This window comes from Anser brachyrhynchus (assembly GCF_964034855.1).
Source record: "Anser brachyrhynchus genome assembly, chromosome: 2".
Taxonomy (NCBI): domain Eukaryota; kingdom Metazoa; phylum Chordata; class Aves; order Anseriformes; family Anatidae; genus Anser; species Anser brachyrhynchus.
The window spans coordinates 39,489,374-39,509,634 of record NC_137695.1 but is presented as its reverse complement, the minus strand read 5'-3'; the positions used below and the strand labels follow the sequence as shown (position 1 = coordinate 39,509,634).

Below are 20,261 nucleotides of genomic sequence, written 5' to 3'. Positions count from 1 at the left end.
ATGTTAGAGCTGTGACTAAAATGGCAACAGCTGGTAATGTTTGTTAATTAATTACGGGTAAGATCTCTATGTTTACCTGAAATCAGCTTTGCCATCGTAGGAGGATGGAGAATGGAACAGGATGTGATTAAATGTAGATGTTTTGCTGGGAGGAAAGTGAGCATTTACTAAGCGTCACCTGAGAGTGAGCTAGGCTTTCTGAAAGCAGCTGGGCTTCTAAGCGACAGGGAAAGTTGGTCGGGTTTACCAAAGCTGCTTTTCTGAGCTAATCCCTCTCCGTTTCCACAAGGCAAATTAACACTCGCATTAGCGTTCCTCCCGAGGGGCCGGGGCCAAGAGGCCGCCGGCGGGCGCTGGCCGTGAGGGAGGTTCGGCAGGAGCCGGCGGTGCCGCCCGGGGCGCGGCCGTTACCAGGCCAGCGGTGAGGGCCCCATGCCGCCATGGCGGGGCCGCTGCGGCCGGTCTACGAGGGGCGGTTCATAGACAGGTTTCCACACATCTCGGCCGTGAGTGCCAGCGCCGGGCTGGGGGGGACCCTAGATGCTGCCCCCCCCCCCCCCCCCCGCTTTCTGGGCCTTGCCAGGACCACGATCTGGCTGTGGGCTGAGGGAAAGGGTTGCAGCGGGGGCAGTCGGTGGGCTGCACTCACTGCGGTCCCGGCTTGCCCCCAAAATAAAGCCACGGGCTCCTTTCTGTCATCATGCTCGCCAACACCTTGTGTGAGGTGTCATAACCCAGTTTGACCAGTTTGACTTGGTTACACCTTATTTTTTGGTTGTTTTGCTTAGGCAGGGAAGTTGCTTCCAACTGGCGATACGGCTGCGTGTTGCCTCACTGAGATTGTACCCAGGGTGAGTTTGCTTTTCAGATGCTCCTTGTTAAGCTTCTGTAATGATTTCATATGAGTAATTGTGTCTATATGACAGACAGGCCCTAAATCTGTTACTTCTGTTCATGCTGCCTTTATAAATAATCAGTGAAATCTCGGCAATTTTTTCCCTTCTCTTTAGAAACTGCTAATTTCATTTTTTTTTAGATGTTAATAGTTTTTGTTTAAAGGGAAGAAGCTGCTAGTTAAAGAAGCTAGTAGGATTCTAAAATGTTTCTGATAGTTATTTTTCCATCTGCATGTTTTACAAAATTCAACATGCCTCCTTAGGCAGGACTGAAGAGAATTATTTTACTGTTTTTTTGCTGTTGATACAATTATAGTGATCATTATGACTTCTGATGGAGTACCTTCTGCTTTATAAAGGCTGCTCTGTTAGAGTTGTGATCCCCACTGGCCCTTCCTGGTGTCCCTGAAGAGTTAGAGGCCTTTGAAACACAAATATCCCCATGGTGTCAGCTCTCCTTTTAAACGTGCTTAATAAACAATACAGTGGTTAAAAACATTTCTGAAATTGACTCGCTGATGAGGGACTTGTTGTGAATTATATTGAATGTTTCTGAAGTTTGTAACATAACACATGTAAAGAAGCTGTTATTTGTCTTAAAGCCTAAACCAGAAATGTGAAGCTTAGGCATTTTCTCCTGACTTCTGTTGGTGGTGTGATTAAATTTAAGCTGGGCTGTGTAGACCTTGTGTTCAGAATATTAACATCTGCAGGAATGCAGGCATGTTTTATTGTCTTAAAATGTCTTTCTATTTTGCTCTTACATCTGTGGAATCACACTGAATTGGCTGTGGTATGTTTTCTTTTCATTAATATTTTATGGAAAACTGCTGTAAAACTGTTTTTTCTTGCCTTATATATAGCCCGTTACTCCAACTATTGTGCGAAAGTTTCGAAATACGACAAATCCAGCTCCTGGTGTTGAAAGAATATTCTGTGGCAGAGCAGATGATCCTGACATTGCAGCTCACTTGACACATGGCATACAGTCATGTTCTTCACTTAGTGTAAGAATGTGTCTTGTTTCCTTTTGTTTGGGAATGAACTGCTTAAGAATGTACTTAGTAAAAGCAACTGATTTCTTCGTGATCAGGGACAAAGGTTTGTAGCTGAGTGATCACTTTGTGGTATTTTACTGCTGCTGTGAATTATCTGAAGTCTGAGGTCAACTCATAAGATTTAGTTAGTATAATTGAAAAAGGAAAGTAGTTGAAGTTCAATCACTTTTGTTGAATAAATTTTGCAATGACTACTGAATTATTCATTTCATTTCAACATTTAACTGTCTTCTACCCACAATTTTTCTGCTTCCCTCTTTCCTAACAACAGAGGTAAAATCTGTTGAGCTATTAGCAAGAGAACTATGATCTGAGAATATACTTATAGTTCAGCATAATTTTTCTGTATTCTCTAACTTTTGGGTTGAAAATGATTTTGTTAGATAAAAAGTGCTATTTTGGATATGGCAGCCAATTTTGTGTGTAGTCCGCACGAATTATGTTTCTAAGATGTAATCAAACAACCAAAGAGCTCATTGATGATTTTTATCTCATAATTATTGTTCAAATAATTGATCTCTAAAAATAATAATTGTGTTAGTAAATACAGTTTGCTGATTCATTTTGGCAGGTCAATAATAAACCCTCTTTTGGATCCCCATTACTTTGATGGGTAGTCTGAAAAATAAAATGACTTGAGAAGATCAAAGTTCCCTGTTTTGACATTTTTTAAACACTTTTTTTCTGAGAGGCTGTGGTCTGAAATTTTGTTTATCAACAAGGGGAAAAAACTTGCACAAAATTAAAAAGTTCTGTTTTATAATATGTACTTTATTTCTGGAGATTTAACATAGTATTGATTATTAGTGACCTTACCTCACAATGTAGTTCTGTTTTGCAAATTGGTAGATAAAATTAGGTCAGTTTGATCATCTAAGATCTCATTGCAGCTCTTAATATCAAACTGCTGTTCTTGTGTGTGTTTGAGGGGGTAGCCGTACTGATGTGTGAACGATTAAAATTTGTTTTTCTGCCTTTTGTGTTGTTTGTGACCTCTTTAGGCAGCTACATTGATAAATCCACTTCCTAAAACTAATTTTCAACAAAAAATACAAGATAGAAAAGAAGCAATCTACTTTAGTAACCGTGAAGCACCCTTGGGCAAATCACATGATCAATCTCCTATGTTACCTAAGGGCTTAGATATAACTAATACCACATTCGGAGTAAAAATCATCCAAGGTAGGAAAACTTAGTGTTAAAAATGGTTCTCCTAAGTATGAGATAACCTGCAATTTAATATTTAGCATATATTGTATGCTTCCAACAGTTCTGGTTTAATAGAAAACTTATTATAACAGGTATTGAAATGGATAAAAATATACTAGTATCTTTCAGTAATGATGAACAAACAGGCTACTGAAAACATTTTGTAACTAGTAGGGCTTTTTTCTGGGTCTAATAAAAGATATTACCTTGACCTGTGAAACTTTCCTCCACAGATAGGAGCTAGTAACAGATGTGTTGACCATGTAGTCTCCTCACAACAGTTAGGCTCTCAGTTTCTCTTAGTCTACACCTAGTCCCATGTCATCATGCTGTGAGATTCATACTGCTTTTCTAGTTTGGTGGAAGCATCATACTTCCACGTTATTAGCATCTTCTCTAACAGGATATTGTTTAAAATTTAAAAACAATCAAACCCATATATATATATGCTCCTTGCTTTTCAGATGCACCAGCTGGAGAGCTTATAAATCCACCAAAAACTTTTGAGGAAGTAGATAAAGAAACCAGAAAAGGACATGATCTGTACATTGTGTCGCACAATGATTATTATGCAGGTATGTTCAAAGGCTAGTAAGAAGTCCTATAAAAAGACCTAATATGAATAATGTTAACTGAACCTCTTTGTGTCTTCAGAACTTGTTGGGCATTACTTTTTTTTGAGATATAAGCTATTTATTTTTACTTCTCTACTAATACAATATAAATTATTTTAAAAAGTAATGATGTGAAAAAAATCAGATATACAGCTGAAAGAACGCTACTTGTTTCTGTAATGATAGGCCACTTCATTGTGGGTCTAGTAGGTAATGTAAGAGATTAATAATGGAGTTGAAATACTGATTTCTTTTGGGTGCAATTTGAAAAGCAGACTATTTCCAAGAAAGAAGAAACTCTATGCTCTAGTTGGTTAGTGAGTTTGCCATTGTCTATGCCTTGGAGAGCAATCTGAGGTTTAGACCATGGACTGTAAGACCAACTCATCCCAGTTCTTTATACCTTTGTGTTTTATTAGGTTCCAAACAAAATTTCAGGTCACCTAGACTTCTTGACAGGGAGCTCAGCATCAAGCTCTGTTTACAAGGAATTTCAGGTTGCTGCCTGTCTCTCTGGAATGCAAGTTCCTCAGCTTGCAGTATAGTGCCTGCACATCTGTCCTGCAGTCTTGGTCTCTGCCCTTCCAGCGGTCTTTACCTCCACTGCTTCAGACTTCGGAGGCTATACTTGCTTGAAGTGATCTGCTCACTATAGGTTACCCTTTATCTCATAGGTCTACACGGGAACAGAGTGACAAATACGCAGGACGTGTTACTTTTGCTGCCACTTCTATTTTTCCCACTTCCATCTTTTCCACTTACATTGCTAGACTTACGATGCCAGTCTATAAAATTGGCATTACAATAAAATTGCTCATTGTTGCTAGTATCAACAATTTTGTAGGTGGTGGCCCAACCCGTAAGAAACTGTGATGCAAATATTTCAGTAGTAATAATGTAAACTTCATATGGAGGCTCTTATGGAGAAGTGAATTTATGGTACGTTGTTCTCTCACTGAGAAATTTTTCTCATGCAGAATATGGTACTATTGCTCTAAATTGGTTAAACTTGTAATGTTATTTCCCCTCCTCCCCAACTTTATTAGGTGTTCTAGTGGAATTATCTGTTTCTGTCTCCTTCATAACTTCTGTGCACAGGATCATGGAGAGGTCAAACCAACTGAGCAGCTGGAAGACTGTTTATGTAGAAGGAAAAAATACCTCAACTATGTGTTCCAGTTTTGAACAATAACATAAAATCCCATGCTGAAGTACAGCCAGAAGAAGCCTTTATTAAAAAGTGTGCATGAAGAATATTTTTTTGAAAGTTTTAACTGCAATTCTTTTCAAAAGTTGATTGAAAGAATAGGAAAAATAAGTACTTTGTGTAAACAGGCTACAAGCACGTGACATTCTATTACGTGAAACTTCATTTTACAGGCAAAGCTGTATTAATAGATTCATAAACAAGTAGGGTAACGTCTTGTTTACTGTGAAGTCAGTGGAAATGTTTCTATTGAAATCAATATAACGAGTATATCTAAAAGTGCAGCCGATCAAAAATATTTTTTCCTTTTAGTATTATTATTTTTTTAACAAATAATAAATTTGATGATATATGCATGTTTCTGCCTGAGTACAGACATGATAAGGTGCTTTTGTTTGCATGATTAGGCAACCTGGTATTTTTTCATTAATTCTGTTGGACTTGTCTTTAGCTTTTATTCAGACATAAAAGAAGGTGTAATGGATATTCAGCTATTTTATAACTTGGATAGTTTTTGAGGCTTTTTTGTTGCCTTTTGTCCTCTCTTTTGACAATGAAATTAATCTTAAATACTTAATAAGTATTGCATGTGTTACACAAATTTTATGTCTTTGAAAAGAATTAATTAGTTTTTTGCTTTTATTTATTGTTTTATGAATGAAGGTATCTATTTTAGTGTATTAGTATATTTTTCTTGCTGAAGTATTTTAAACAAATCAAAATGTTTCCCTTCCCCTTCCTGCCCCCCCCCCACCGCCTCACCACAGGGGAAGCAATAAGTAGGAAGTATGACTCACCAAACTTCAGCAAGTCTTTTGTGTATGGAATAGAAACCCCTCACTTCAAAGATGGACGAAATGTATCCAAATCCTTAAATTGGCTCTGTGATCTGCAATGGTAAGTTGCCATGAGTTAACTAGTTAGAGGTGTGAGTTTTAAAGAATAGTCTTCATATTTGAATATAATTTTACATCTTGCAATCCTGTCCTTTGGTTTGATAGCCGTATTGAACTGAATAGAAAATGCAAGAAGTATTTTTCAGAATAATTTATCCAAATCAGTTCTACCATAGTATGGCAGCGCAATAGTTGGCATTTCTTTAACATTACTTAAAGGCCTCTTTGATTTTTGAAATAGCAAAACTTCTCAATTACTCAGTTTGCTTTTCATGTGAAAGAGTTGCTGTTTTCTTCTAGCATATAGTATTTTTGAATGTTATTGAGCAGTTATTGAGTACTATTAAACAACTGTTTGAGAATTATTTTCAAATTTTATAGGAAAAAAGCAGCAAAAATTGTATCCAAAAGAAGTGATGATTTCAAGGAAAAATTTCAACCTCAGGTTGGAAAAGTCCTTGATCCGTAAGTAAGCAAAGATACCTTCCAAGAACAAAATCTCACTCCTATATGCCAGGTCTCCGATGTCTTTTTTTGATCTTAGATAAACAATATAACTGTGTTTAGAGCTTCCAGTGCAGCACTCAGTTACAGGAAGGGACTCTTCTTGCCCAAAGTAGACCAATAAGTGTGGAAGTTACTAACAAAGGCTGTATCGTGTTAAAGTTGTTCTAGTGTTTAAATGGTCTATATCTGAATTTTTCAGATTTGCACTAGTGCAAACCGTCCATAACACTTTTGTCTTTTGCAGTTAGGAAGGTTTGAAAGAACTGAAATGTCTCATGTACTGCTTGGAGACTTACCATGTTAGATCACCTGTATTCATATGGAAAAGGACATGACACTAAATTGTAACTTTAGCAGCATGTCTTAATCTCAGTTGAGTCATTACAATGCTTCGTGAACCTCAGGTGATCTGTAAGAGTTTTTTAAGTTCACAAAACAGTGTTTATGGAGCATTGCAGTTGTCTTAAGGCAAATGGTGGTCAGGATCCAGCAGTGCTATAAGTCTGGGTTCCTGAATATATACCATCTGTCTGTATATGTACTACTGAATGTATACAAAGGCTGTCTTTGCAGTTGCCTGGTATTTCTGTATAGTTGGAGACCCACAAGAAACATTATTGACTTTGGTAGCCAAATTTAATTTTAAGCTCAACATCACAGGCTTAAGTGACTCTGGAGACTATGCCCTTGGTACCTATAGAAGGTGAATGTTTCCCCTTTCTGTAGGGAGAGTCACTTTCTCCTGTGTCCTTCATGGTGTGCTTAATGTGAAGGAGATCTGGATTGTGAGCAACATGAGGCAGTGTAATCAGTCAGGGAATCTAGGTTGCAGTGCAAGCTCAAATCCAGCACTAATATTACCAGTTAGATACAAAGCTCAGTTTGTTTTGTGAGTTTTACATCATGATATAATGTATAATGATAAGAGAAAATTGTACCTAGTAGTATTTAGATTACTGTGCTTCCATCTCTCAGTAGGGTTTTTTTTTTTTTGTAAGCAAGAACACTTCAAATTTGATGGTGGTTTCTGATTCATGTAGCAAAGCTTTAATTATTAAACATGCAGACAAAAATGAATATTGACTCTTTTTCAAATTAAGGAATAAGTTTTTAATGTTAACAGCAGCATTTTAATTTTCATTGCTTCAGTTGGAGATCTGGTTTGTCCTAAACATTATTAATATCTGACAGGTGTGCTGTAAGGGTTTTTTCTCACTTATTTCTGCCATTTTCATAGAAAAAATATTTTAGCAGTAGAATGTTTATTTTTTTTTTGCTTTTTTAAACATTTCTAATGTTTACATTTGGTTGTGTTTAGCAGCAAATGTTCTAAGTAGGCTTATAAAGGGATGCTTTTCTGCAGTTGCAAATTCAAGTAGTGATGAAAAAATTTCAGGTGAACTATATGTATAATTCCTAATTATATAACAGATAATCACATTTCTTTACTAATAGCTTAAGGTTTATTTTTACTGTTAATAAATTACTTTACAATTAACAAAGAAATGTGCATATTGACAGTATAGCAGAAACTATGAATGTTCCCCCAGGCCATACATTTGGAATGTTACTCCGTCCAGATGAATGTGGTAAGTCTTGTAGTGGCAGAATAAAATATTACCTTGTTGATGAAATGATGTTGAAGTAATTACTGTTAATTGTGTAGTGAATAATTTTCCTAAAATCTTAGAGGTAACACTAAATTTTTGGAGGGGCAATTTGAGAAGGAATAAAGAAAATTTGATTTGTGGATTTTTGTTTTTGTAAGACCCTGTATCTGAATGGAAATGAAACAGGAAGCAAGGAAGAAGGCAGGAAGCTCATATTGACATCTAAGTGACAAAGTTAAATTGTGTCTTTCCTCATAATGATTTTTCTAGTACTTCTACAAAAAGAGTAAAAATAACAAGCAATAAATGAGAAAAATAAGAATTTATTGAAGGTGGTAGAGAGACAAAACAATAAAAAAGATTCATTTTCATTATGGTGAAATTTTGAAAGCTACTCAACTCAAATAGCAATTGTTGGAATTGATGATATTTTAATGTAACTACTAATGACTTGGAAATTGCAGTGAATAATTAAGAAGCAAAAAGTGTAAGTGGCTCAAAATTATTTAATTAGTCAAGTCCAAAGAACTTGGCTTAAATTCTACATAAGCCCGTGTACATGCTTTACTATGCAGGGTAATAAAGTTAAATACGTTGAATGTGTATGTATGCTTGCCCTATAAGGAACTTCAGAAGAACTGATCAAACAAAGTTAAAAGAAGGCAGAATGACAGCTAAAATTCATTCTTAACAAGTAGAAAATAATGCATGCATATTCCTGTTTGCATGGGATTAGATGAACTACTACTATATAATAACTGGACTCTGAATTAACTTATTGTGCTCCAGAAAGTGGCTTCGATGTAATGGTGAGGACTTAGATAAAAACTGTAGATCAGTGTATCAAAGTGTTTGAAAGTACCTAACAGTATTAGGATACATATGAAATGGGAAGAATAACACAAAAATAGTACCTTGTCTTTTTAGAAATCACTGATATATAAGTACTTGAAATATTACATTGAATTTTCCATTGGTTCATGCAAGTATCTTGTAACACGACAGGTTTGAAATGATAGATTAATAATACATATTCTTTTGCTCTTAACTACCTGGACATAGAATAACTCTTACTTCTCTCAGAAACTCTTGGAAGCAATGAATGGATTTGTGAAGCTATATTAAGATGTTTCAAAATGTTCAAGGTTAACTGCATGTGAGTAGTGAAATCATCGTGTGGACCATTTGATCTTTGGATGGCCATGTCAAATGTTCAGCAGTGCTGAAAATCAGCGTCTTGAAACTGAAGTTCTTCTCCTCAAGACTCCAAGCCATTTTAAAAGATGTCCATTTTCTGTATGTGTGCAACTAATTGAGGAAGTATTTATTTTTTATAGGAGTTGGCGATCTTCTTCACTGTAGGGCTCCAAGTGAGTTCCTCCGTGGTAAAGACAGAGAGAGAGCTGTGCTAGCTGCAGTTCGGCAAAGTTTGAAGAAAGCTAACTATGAAAATTTTGATATGTTGCTAGAAGCATTTAGGCATTATGATAAGGTTAGTGCTTTTTTAAAAAAAAAAAGTTTGACATTAGCTCTTCTGTGTCATGGAGATACAGACATGAAGAAACATAGTAATAATGGAATGGTTGATGCCTGACTTTCAGAACGAATCTTGGTTTTGCCTCAAGATGTACAATTAGATTGCTGAGCACAAAAAGAAACCATGAGTAAATTTAAATTCAAAATCTGAACACAAGAATAATTAATAATTTTAAATGCAAATAGTGATTTGAGATTAAAAAAAGTCAGTGTGACAGTGTAAAAAAACAGCAATATTACTCGTCTAAGATAATGTAGCTGGATATGTATGTTGGAACATTTTTATAATAGCTGTTGTAACAACTGTTTTATTTATAATAGAATGGTGATGGAATGATAGACAAAGATGACCTGCAGAAGTCCTGTTTTCAGCTTAATCTGAACCTAGATGATGAGCTCTTGGATTCCTTATTTGACTATTGTGATTTGGATAAAGATGGTCTGATCAGTTATCTGGAGTTTGCAAACTTTCTTAACTGGAAAGACAAAATGGCTGTTAAAGAATTTGAAGAAAAAATAATTACAAAAGGTAGGTGAGTTAATACTGGAAAACTGCGTGGATGATCTTGTTCCTACAACAGCTATTGAAAGGACCCTGCTGAAGTAGAGTAGGTGCTCCTTTAGAAGAATAGGATTTTGAGAGTCCTTTCCTGCCAGCCAGTGGTAGCAGGAGATAGGAGAACCTTAGATATAAATGTATTTCAGAACCCAGGAATTTTGCTGCATTTGGAGAAAGTAAAAATTTCCAAGAATCATTATAAAATATGCAGATTAATTATTTTATGTCATGTACTTTATAGTTTCTCAAGGATTCAAGCAAAGTTGGTTTTTTTGTTTGTTTGTTTTTATCTGTTCCTTTGTAATGTGCTGATAATAAATCCTGTCTGTTCCATAATTTTTGCTTACAGGGAATAAAATAAATGTTCCTGCTCTGTCTGGCACAAATGCAGATGATGAACCACTGCTGAAGCAGGAAGATCTTGTATTAAAAGAACCAGGAAGCTCAGAGAAGACACCAAAAACACTTACAAGACCAACAGACAGTGTATTTGCAGATTATCAAACAACTTCTTCTCAGTATAATGCTGTAGTAGGTGGTCTCCCAACAACCTGTAAGTACAGTGGACTTTACCTCTCACTTCTAAGCATTATTTAAGGCAAAATCAGGAACAGGTTTGAAGAGTATGCTGGTGCTGGTACTACTGATGCACAATAATGAAATAATTTATCTAATCTAGGTTTGTTTAGGATTGTGGCTTGGAAGTTGCCATGGCTTGTATGTTTGGCATGGATAATCCATTCAAAATTTGAAATTTAGTCTAGATGTGCAAAACCTCTGACACGGTCCCACATGACATCTTTGTCTCTGTGTTGGAGAGACATGGGTTTGATGGGTAGAACGCTCAGTGGATAAGAAATTGGTCACATTCAGAGAGATGCAGGCGACGACTCTGAGCAGGTGGAGACCAGAGACAAGAGGTGTTCCTAGAGGATCAGTACTGGGACCAGTATTATTTAACATCTTTGTTGGTGACAAGGACAGTAGGATTTAGAGCTTTTACAGGCTTGAGAAGTGGCCCCATATGAACCTTATGCAGGACATTTTACTTGGCCTTCTTGAAGTTGACCTGGGTCAGGGCAATCCCAAGCACGAGAACAGGCTTGGCAATGAGTGAGTTGAGAGCAGCCTGGCAGAAAAGGACTTTGGGGTGTTGACTGTTTGAAAAACTGAATGTGAGCTGGTAATGTATGCTTGCAGCCCAGAAAGCCAACTGTATATTAGGCCGCATCAGAAGAAGGGTGGCCAGTAGGTCAAGGGAAGTGATTCTTCCCCTCTACTCTGCCTTTATAAGACCTCACCTGTAGTATTGTATTCAATTCAGGGGCCCACAATGTAAGAAAGATGTAGACCTGTTCGAGCAAGTCCAGAGGAGGGCCACAAAGATAGGAGAGGTGCTCTAGCCCTCTGGTCATGAAGACAGGCTGAAGGAGCTGGGGGTGTTCAGCCTAGAGAAGAGAAGGCTTCGGGGAGATCTTGTAGCAGCCTTCCACTACCTGAAGGTGGCCTATAGGAAAGATCGGGAGAGTAGTGACAGGACAAAGGGCTTTAAACTAAAAGAGGGTAGATTTAGATCAGACATTAGGAAGAAATTCTCTACTATGAGGGTGGTGAGGTACTGGAACAGGCTGCCCAGAGACGTTGTGGATGCCCCATCCCTGGAGGTGTTCAAGGCCAGGTTGGATGAAGTTTTGAGCAGACTGACTTAGGAGAAGGTGCCTCTGCCCGTTGTGTGTATGTGCAGAATTAGATGATCTTTAAACTCCTTTCCAACTCAAACCATTCCATGATTCTATGCTTTTGAGAAATTAAGGTGATAATTTTAGGATAAGATCATCTTGGAATCATCTAAAAACGTTTCTCACTGAAGTACTCCAATATTATTGCACTATTGCCGGTTCTCAAGATACATGATGTAGTTTGAGATAAGAATTCTAAAAATAAGAAAAAAGAGAAGAAGAGGAAACTCTTGAAGCTATGTAGACAAAGCATCAAATTTGCTCTCATCTAATGCAAAATGTTATATCCTCCCTGGCAGTATTTTTACATATAGGCTTTTCCATATTATCTATTGATTGATTTCCATAGATTATCCAGTGTGTGGCATTCCAACTATTCGTTCAGATATTCCTGCTCCTCGAATTCGCCGCATCAGTGACAGAACTAATTATGGTGATGAGGCAAATGCTTATGCATTATTGTTCCCTTCTGTCTTCAGTCAAAAGGGGGTGTATGAAAAAGACTTTTTTAAAACAAGACCAAAGGCAGAGGTATGGTACTTTTCTTCAGAATATTCTTCCAAGACAAATGTAATACTAGCCATGTGGGAGTGGAAAGCTGTATTATTAAATAAGTTGTAAAATTTGTTGTTCCAACATTGCCATCTTTCTTTATACCCATTCAGACACTTGAAAAATATATACTCTTCACATTCGAAGTTATTCATAAAGATGGTTGATCTTCATTTTATTGAGATCTGACTTCCTTAGGTAATAGAAGGAAGTATGTTATTACTCACGTGCTCAAATGCTGTGTTGAATGAGGGTTGGTAATTAATCTAGGGCTTCACAGCCTGTCTTCCATCATTTTTGCAATGTGAGAAGAACAGAGCAGCTGCGAAATTTCCATCTTTGGACATATTCAAATTTCTGAGCAATGACCTAAGTAATATAGTTTAATGGTGAAGTTAGTCCTGCTTTGATTATACGGTTGGACAGATTAACTCCGGAGATCTCTTTCAACAGACGTTATTGTATGATTCTATAAGTAGATAGAATACATAGTCTTTAAAAAAAAAAAAAAAAAAAGCCCCAAAGGAAGAATTTTACGCCTGTATAAAACTAGTTTCTATCACACAGGAATCTTCAGTGGAAAATTTTACCAAGGCTGTCTTCCCTCAAACTCCCAAGTTTTGTTAATGGCAAATTACTAAATTTTTTCCATCTGATATCTCTGTGGGCTGCTACCACTCATCTCACAGCCCAGAGTTCTTCAGTCATAAGTGGAAGGAACTTTGCTTCTTATTCAGTATTGTTTAGTGCTTGACTTCTTTATTTCTATGCTTTTTAATGAAAAAAAAAATACTAAGAGATCATTATTTGAAGATATATGATTTATAAGATTCATCATTTGAAATATGATTTATGAGACAATGCTAAAAAAAAAAAAAAAAGAAATTCCAATCTAAAATGAAAAAAAGCCGTGACAACCTCTCCATCTCTACTAGTCATTTTATTAGATAAATATTCAGTCATAAGGAAATGGGTCTGAAACTTGTGTATATGTTTTACAGAAAAGTGTTGCTAATTAGTGGCTGAAGAAGTAAATGTTGTATTGTCATGTTCTATAAATATCTGTAAAATGGCTTGTCAGAATGTCGTGAACGTGAGCACTTACCATTTTATAACCCAGCTCTGAAGCAGGAAATCCATGCATGCAGAATATAGCTAACAGTAAATAGAATTCATGCTTCATTGAGAAGCCCATTATACCTGTCAAGCATTAGAGCTCTTCTCTGAAGTTATAATGTGGCCTGAGATGTCATACTCTATTGTAGACTATATAGGCTATACAGCGTGCAGTACTGAACCATCTTTGAGTGTGTTAAATCACCCAATACTCATGAAATAGATTAAATCAAAAGACTATCGCTGACACTTAAGTATTTTGATATGGAACATTAATATTTTCAAATGTGTAGTAGCTAACTAAATGTTTTCAAATGTGTAATAGCTAACTAAATTATTTGAAAACCCAACATCATGTCATACTATCAGTTTTTGAAATGACCTGTAGAAATGAATGAGAACTCTCTTCTTTTGTATTATGAAGAGATGCTTTATAGAGTGCTTAAAGAAACTGCTTTATAGTCAGGGTGTCTGAAGGGCCTTCTGTTTTCTTCAGTGGAATTCATCATACTCTATTGAAGAGAATAGAAGTTATTTAACTTAGTAGTAGCGTGTAATTTATATGCAACATGATCATGTTGATAATAGGTAAGGGCCAGATTAAGCTGTCTGTGCACTCAGTCGTCAGTGGTTTAGTCAGTGATTATTTTATGGCTGTTGATGAGCTGGGACAGAGTTGTATTTTAATATAGTAGGAATGAGTTACAAGAACATGTAGTTCTTTATGGTCCCTACAGTGTTATCTATATTTGATTTTTCAATGTTGAAGTTGTTTCAACATTATTAAGTGAACTCAGTTTTGTATACTACAGCTTTCATCCCAATAAGATTGTTTCACTTAAATGGGGGGAACTTCTTTTGTTAAGGATGCAGGATGTGGTCTGTACTTTTTAATTAAGAGAGGAAGAATATTCTTTGGCAAATTGATTGCCAATATATGTAAAAGCTGGACTCTAAAGAAAATGCCAGCCGGAATTACTTGAGTTGTATTATTTTGTAGGTTGCACAAATTCTCCGCAACATCAGTATGAACATTTCAGATGAAAGATTTGAAGAGATATGGAAGCAAGCCTGTATGAAACAACAGAACGAAGAGGTTTGCATACAAAATGTCAGGAATATACTGGATGAGATAAATGCAACGCCCAAAGACTAGAATTAGCAATTGTTTTGTGTGCGTGTGATGCATATATTTAAATTGACATCAGTCATAATTCTGGTGCTGAATACAATAAACATTTTAAATAGGATGTTTTTATATAACTAGAGTTCACTGTTTATTGTCTTTCTGAATACTGCATTCACCGCAAATTTATATAAATGTTTCTGCCCTAGTTGCAGTTACTAGGAACCGATATCCATATGAAGAAAAGAGGATACATGTACAACATGTTTGTGAAAGGAATTCAAATTTTTGTCTTACATTCTTTATCATTTTTTTTAAAACATTGTTTCTAAGTCTAAATCATAATACTTTAGAAATGGACACTTCTGCATTTAGGATTTTTCTCTCTCTGGAAGACCTCTTAAAGATAATTATCATAGAAAAACATCTACCCTTGTTTCTAATGTTCTATAACTCCTCGTCAGTAAAATGGTAGCAAACAGAGAACTGTCTAGGGTGTTATTTGATGTGTTTAAAAATCCGTGTGACAAAGTGCTTTACAGTAAGATACTTGGTCGTGGGTGTGGGGCTAAAGCATTTTCATGAAGTAGACACCATAAGAATCAATCTGTTAAGTGCAAAAATAAATGCCCAATTGTGCGGCAGAGGGTTCTTATTCTATATCCCAGCTTATGGCTATTAGGTACTAGTATTGAATTTTCACAATAAAAAAAGAATGGATATTTAGAAGAATATTTGCATATTACATAAAAATACAGACTAAGTAGTCAGAGAAGTTTAGGTCTTTCAGAGTGCTAACTGTTCACCTTTGGCTAGTGCAATTTCTTGGGAATAGTGATCATAGACGAAGCCTTGTGAATCACTATGGAAATCCCAATGAATATATTATGAAGTAAAGTAAGAATAAACAATGGAAAGTAAATAATACTAAAATCTGCAACTGTGAATTGAAGTGTTCATTCTTTACCTACTTTACTGAGTTTGGTATGAAACCAATGGAAAGTGTTTGGTATTGGCAGTGAGAATAATTGCTTTTAGATTTTTTTTTTCAATTGAAAAAAATCTAAAAGAAAAATCCTTGCCCAATGTGATAATAGAATACAGGATTTCAGGAACAATATTGCTTTCTCACCTATCAGTGCTTCCATTATGTTACAACAGCAAGATTTAAAGAATTATTTAATGTTGGTGGCCAAAATTGTTACCAAGTTCTCAAATGTAAGTGAAGGTTGTATTTATTTTAAATACTAAGAATGATTGTGTAACGTCAGTTTAAAATTTAGTTGTGTTGCTTTTTTTCACTTAGCACTTGTGATTGTTGAGCTTACTCTTTCACTGATTTTCTAGGAGTTTGTAATTTACCGGTTTGTACAAAAACATCTCCCTTCTGGATCAAGTAACAACAGAAAATGCTGAGTCAAGTAATTCTGAAGTTTTAGCAACAAAGGGTTCAGTGACTCATCTTTTTAATTATTATTGCAGAATTTTAATAGTAGCTGTCTTGCATCATGTAGAAAAAATGTGCTTTCTGGTATCTCCAGGGAGCAGCAGGTAGTGGAAATCTTTCCTGCTGTGAATGAAAGTTGTTCTGTACTTTTGTTGCCTTGCCTTCCCATCCTTCTGGATCTCTCTGCATGCACTGGGAAGTGTGCAGAAAGCAGACTGACAATCTGAAGTGAAATCATGACAGAAAGATGAATGTACTGCTAATTTAAAATTGCATTTATTGCGTCAGGATTTAACCACCTCGGTGCAGTTCCCTAGAGCTCCTCTGCTCATACAAGGTAGGAGGGAAGAAACCTTTGCCTTCATGTGGTCCAATTCCAAAAGTATCAGACAGAATTACTGTTAAAGAACATGTTGCTGTTCTTGTTCAATAGAAAATTTTGGGTGAAAAGTTTAAGCTTACTACAGAGAAAAATGGGGGAAAAAATCAGATGTGAATATTCATAGAAGAGATTTTTGTTTGTTCAGCAGCTAAAAACTGTATACCATATTTTTGGATCTACTGTAGAGATGCCCCCTTTCATTCCTTTACTTTCAGTAGAATATTTTCCTTTGTCAGTGAAACAGATTTAACATCGTTCTTGGGCAGTCAGCTAAATAAGTCTATAATAATCATAATACTTAAAAAAAAAAAAAAAAAAAAAAGCCCAGTTTTGGCTTTTCTTGAAACTATGTTTCTGACCTCGTACTAAAGGTTTCCTTCTGAGTTTGTATTTTATATGTACTGGAAGTGCTGCTCACCTAAACTTACCTCTTTTATAGAAGTAAAGAGAATAATGCCTGCACAGAGCTGTAAATTCTACTTGTAGGTTGTTGTTTTCCATTACATGCTTATGAGACCTCTGAAAAATTTAATTTCTGTGACACAGCCAGTTAATTCTGTGGAGTTTCTGAATCCTTTTGTTTGTTTCCTTTTGTTAAATGCTTTATGCACAGAGTCTTCGTGAAGATCTTTATACTTCATTTTTGTCTTTACAACATGTATGAATTCAAAGATACATTTATAAACTTTTAAAGCTCCAAGTTGTGTTCGTGATTTTGTGGTTCCTATGGGCCATATCCAAGGCAAAGTTTTCTGGAAATGGTTAGCAAAACAACCTTCACTATGACTTAAACATGCATTCTAAAAACAAACACACAAATTTAGCACTCAGGTAGATTTATTTTGTTAACAGCTACATTACAAAACAACAGGGATTGTAAGTATGTTGATTTTGTAGACAAAACAAGTAAACAGAAAAATCTGATAAAGGTAAGTGTCTAGGCAAAAAAAAAAAATCTGGCCAAATTTTCTTCATATAATTTTCTTAGAAGTCGGCACTGGCTAAAATACACAGCACATTCAGATGTTAATATGCTCTCTCTCCATTCATTTTATCTGTGTGTCACCACAAATAGTAGTCCAAAGAATAGCAGATTTATTAAATAATGCATTTTAATTGGTGTTGTCAAGTGAATTCTTAAGTTTATCTTAGAGCAAATGTGTTGTTTTCCAGTGACAGAGTTGGAATTTTTTCCTTCTATGGAGCATTTTCTTCCCCCAAAAAGCCATGCCAGAATTACTGACTTTCAATAGTGGAAAACACTAACCTGTAAAAGATAAGGCTGAAGATTTGAATGTGCAAAATTATTTGTTATTTTTATATTTCTGACTTTTAATCTCTAAATGTGAATATTAGCATAGATAAGCCTACAGTTAATGTGGCATTTGGCAGTGACTTCTGCTATGTAAAGCAGCTGCTGGACTCAATTATTCTCTTTACTGTTGTCTAGTGGAAAAAATCCTGCTGTGCAATGACTCATGTTTGGGATGCTAGAAAATCCAATCCACTGTTTCACAGAAATCTACAAGTAAGTGTACAAGTAAGTGTAGATCTTGCCTCAATACTATTACTATGTAACATCAATATATGTCTTACAAGGAGTAAAAAATTTAAACTTTTTTTTCCTCCCAGTAAGTAAAATTACTGAGAATTGCCGATTTCAGTGATTTACCTGACTTAAGTAAATTTCCTAGTCCTGGAGCTCATTTTCATGAGTGAAAGGCCTTTTTTTGTTTTTATTGTTAGTTTTAAAACAACTGTGTTTAATTATTTAGGTAGTAAACGAAATGATAATAATACTTTTTTTGCTGTGAATACTTCAAATCGTTGTCTAAGCAGAAAATTGATTACCGGGGCAAAGTGCTCAGAAATACAATTTAAGTCTTTGTCTTGTTAACAAATATGAATAGGTAGGATGTTTTTGGAATGACTTGTGTGGCTTAATTAGTTGGTGTTTTGCATTAGGAGGTATTTCTTTAGAAAGCGGTTATTTATGTTTGATAGTGTATTCTTGGGTACCATCTGCCTGTGTGGTTTTACCTTGCTGAATGGCCAGAATGCTTCTCTAACAGATGGGTTAGGATTTGGAGCATGCCAAAGAACCACTAAATGCAATGTGGTAGGGATAGGATCTGTATTTCTTTATTACTGTTCAAAACTGTATTAATTTTTGAAAATGCCAACATAGATTATGCAAACCCGTAGGAAAGATTTTGGCTTCTTTGACCAGTATTAATCTGCACAGGGAAAGGTTAAAACAGTCTTCTTTGTCTTCCAGTTTTCTAAGTGATGTTCTTGTTGATTTCTGCCAAATGCATGTGGTCTCTCTGAGCAGCTTGGAGTAGCTAGAAAACTTATATATCCTAGGTCCACGTTCCTGTGATTTCCAAATAGGTTGTCACATGCACAGAAAATACATATTCCTCAGATTTTAAGTATATGCAGGTGTGAATTGAAATTATACTGTAGATTAGGTGGCAAGTTCTACGGTACCTCCATAGTAAATCTTGGAGGTATTCCGCGTGTTTTCAAAGCTCACTCCTCGTTCCAGTAGCTAAATGGAAATTAAAACAGTAAAAATAAGACCTGATCCGAAAGAAGTGGAAGGCTTGGGTATCACTGAGAGATTATATTCACGTAGCTTTTGCCAGTCAAGTATTTCTTCCTTTATTAAGAGGGATTGTATATTCTGCATCTTAAAATAAATCTTGCTTGAGGTATGTACTTACTAGGAAAGGTTTTACAACACAACCAGAACAAGAGCAGGCAGTGGAGTATCTTAGGAACACTTCTAGAAATGACTTTTATATAAGCCTTCAAATTTTCTGTAGATTCTAGACAATGTCAGATTTTGATTTGACTTTGAGGTGAAGCAAAGGACTGAAATAAGAGCAGAAGGGTTTTCAAAAGATAACAGTAAATCACAAGTGTTTTTTTTTTTTTCCTCAGCATTCTTCAAGAGATGGTAGAAAGAGGCATGTGCAATCCCCTGTAATACTTGACTAGAAGTGTGTTTCTGTGCCTTTCCCCCCATCCCCAGGAGAGCGACAAGGCTGAATGTATAACAAAATTTAGGGCTAACTTTTGCTAGTAAGTAATGAATATTACAGAATATAAAGAATAGCTGTACCATGCAGCCCAAAAGCTCTGTCTAGCTCAGGGATCAAAGACACGGCTATGGGAAAGTAGCAGTTCAGGGCAAAAATGCTATTTCTAGTAATCTCCCATTGCTTCAATCACTTGAACTTCCAGAGCCTTTTTGAAAAGGATATATTTTCTTCATATTCAGTGATCTTCAACAGACTTGTCGTAATGAACTTAACCCAGTCTGCTGTTGGAACTGTGATACTCCAGCCTCTACAACATGTTTTGGTACGGAATTTGATACCTTTAGCAATACACTAAACAGAAAATCTAGCTCCTTTGTGTGTTTTAAAATGAGGATTTACTATGATGTAAAATATTTATTCTATTTGAAGAAACAATAAACAGCTTGTAAACACCGTCAGTGGCACTCTTGATTTTTATAGGGTATCATATATTTTTCCTCAGTCGAGGGACTGCTTGCTTAATGATTTCTTGTATACAGAGTATTTCAAAATCTTCATTTGGCATGTTACTTTTCTCTGAAGCTTTCATGATTCTGCAGTACCTTTTCTGAAGTCCAGTGAACAGGGATTTAAAACTGGCAGGTGGGAGCTTTCTCCTGTCTTAGCTCATTTTCCCTGATGATTCTGAGTAATGACTACTACATTTTGAGCATGGAGGCAAGGGTAGTTGCAGGGATGTCTTGTACAGTTATAGGGT

General features: G+C 35.9%; 1 protein-coding gene across 4 annotated transcripts; it reads left to right on the top strand.

Moving 5' to 3' along the window:
- The first annotated feature begins 90 nt into the window (after positions 1–90).
- EFHB (EF-hand domain family member B) lies at positions 91–19,957 on the top strand. Of its 4 annotated transcripts, none has more exons than XM_080579720.1 (14): positions 91–156; positions 789–851; positions 1,760–1,903; positions 2,956–3,136; positions 3,628–3,738; positions 5,752–5,881; positions 6,262–6,345; positions 7,909–7,976; positions 9,335–9,489; positions 9,855–10,062; positions 10,442–10,645; positions 12,181–12,362; positions 14,500–17,982; positions 19,404–19,957. In XM_080579720.1, the coding sequence occupies exons 1-13, from the start codon at positions 112–114 to the stop codon at positions 14,653–14,655; spliced, it is 1,731 nt and encodes a 576-aa protein (XP_080435846.1). In that variant the 5' UTR covers positions 91–111; the 3' UTR covers positions 14,656–17,982; positions 19,404–19,957. The 4 variants fall into 4 exon arrangements, with proteins under 4 accessions (XP_080435846.1, XP_080435847.1, XP_080435844.1 ...); XM_080579718.1 differs by lacking the exon at positions 91–156 and adding an exon at positions 362–506; XM_080579719.1 differs by lacking the exon at positions 91–156 and adding an exon at positions 362–506 and having other exon boundaries at positions 14,500–17,994.
- The last annotated feature ends 304 nt before the right edge of the window (positions 19,958–20,261 follow it).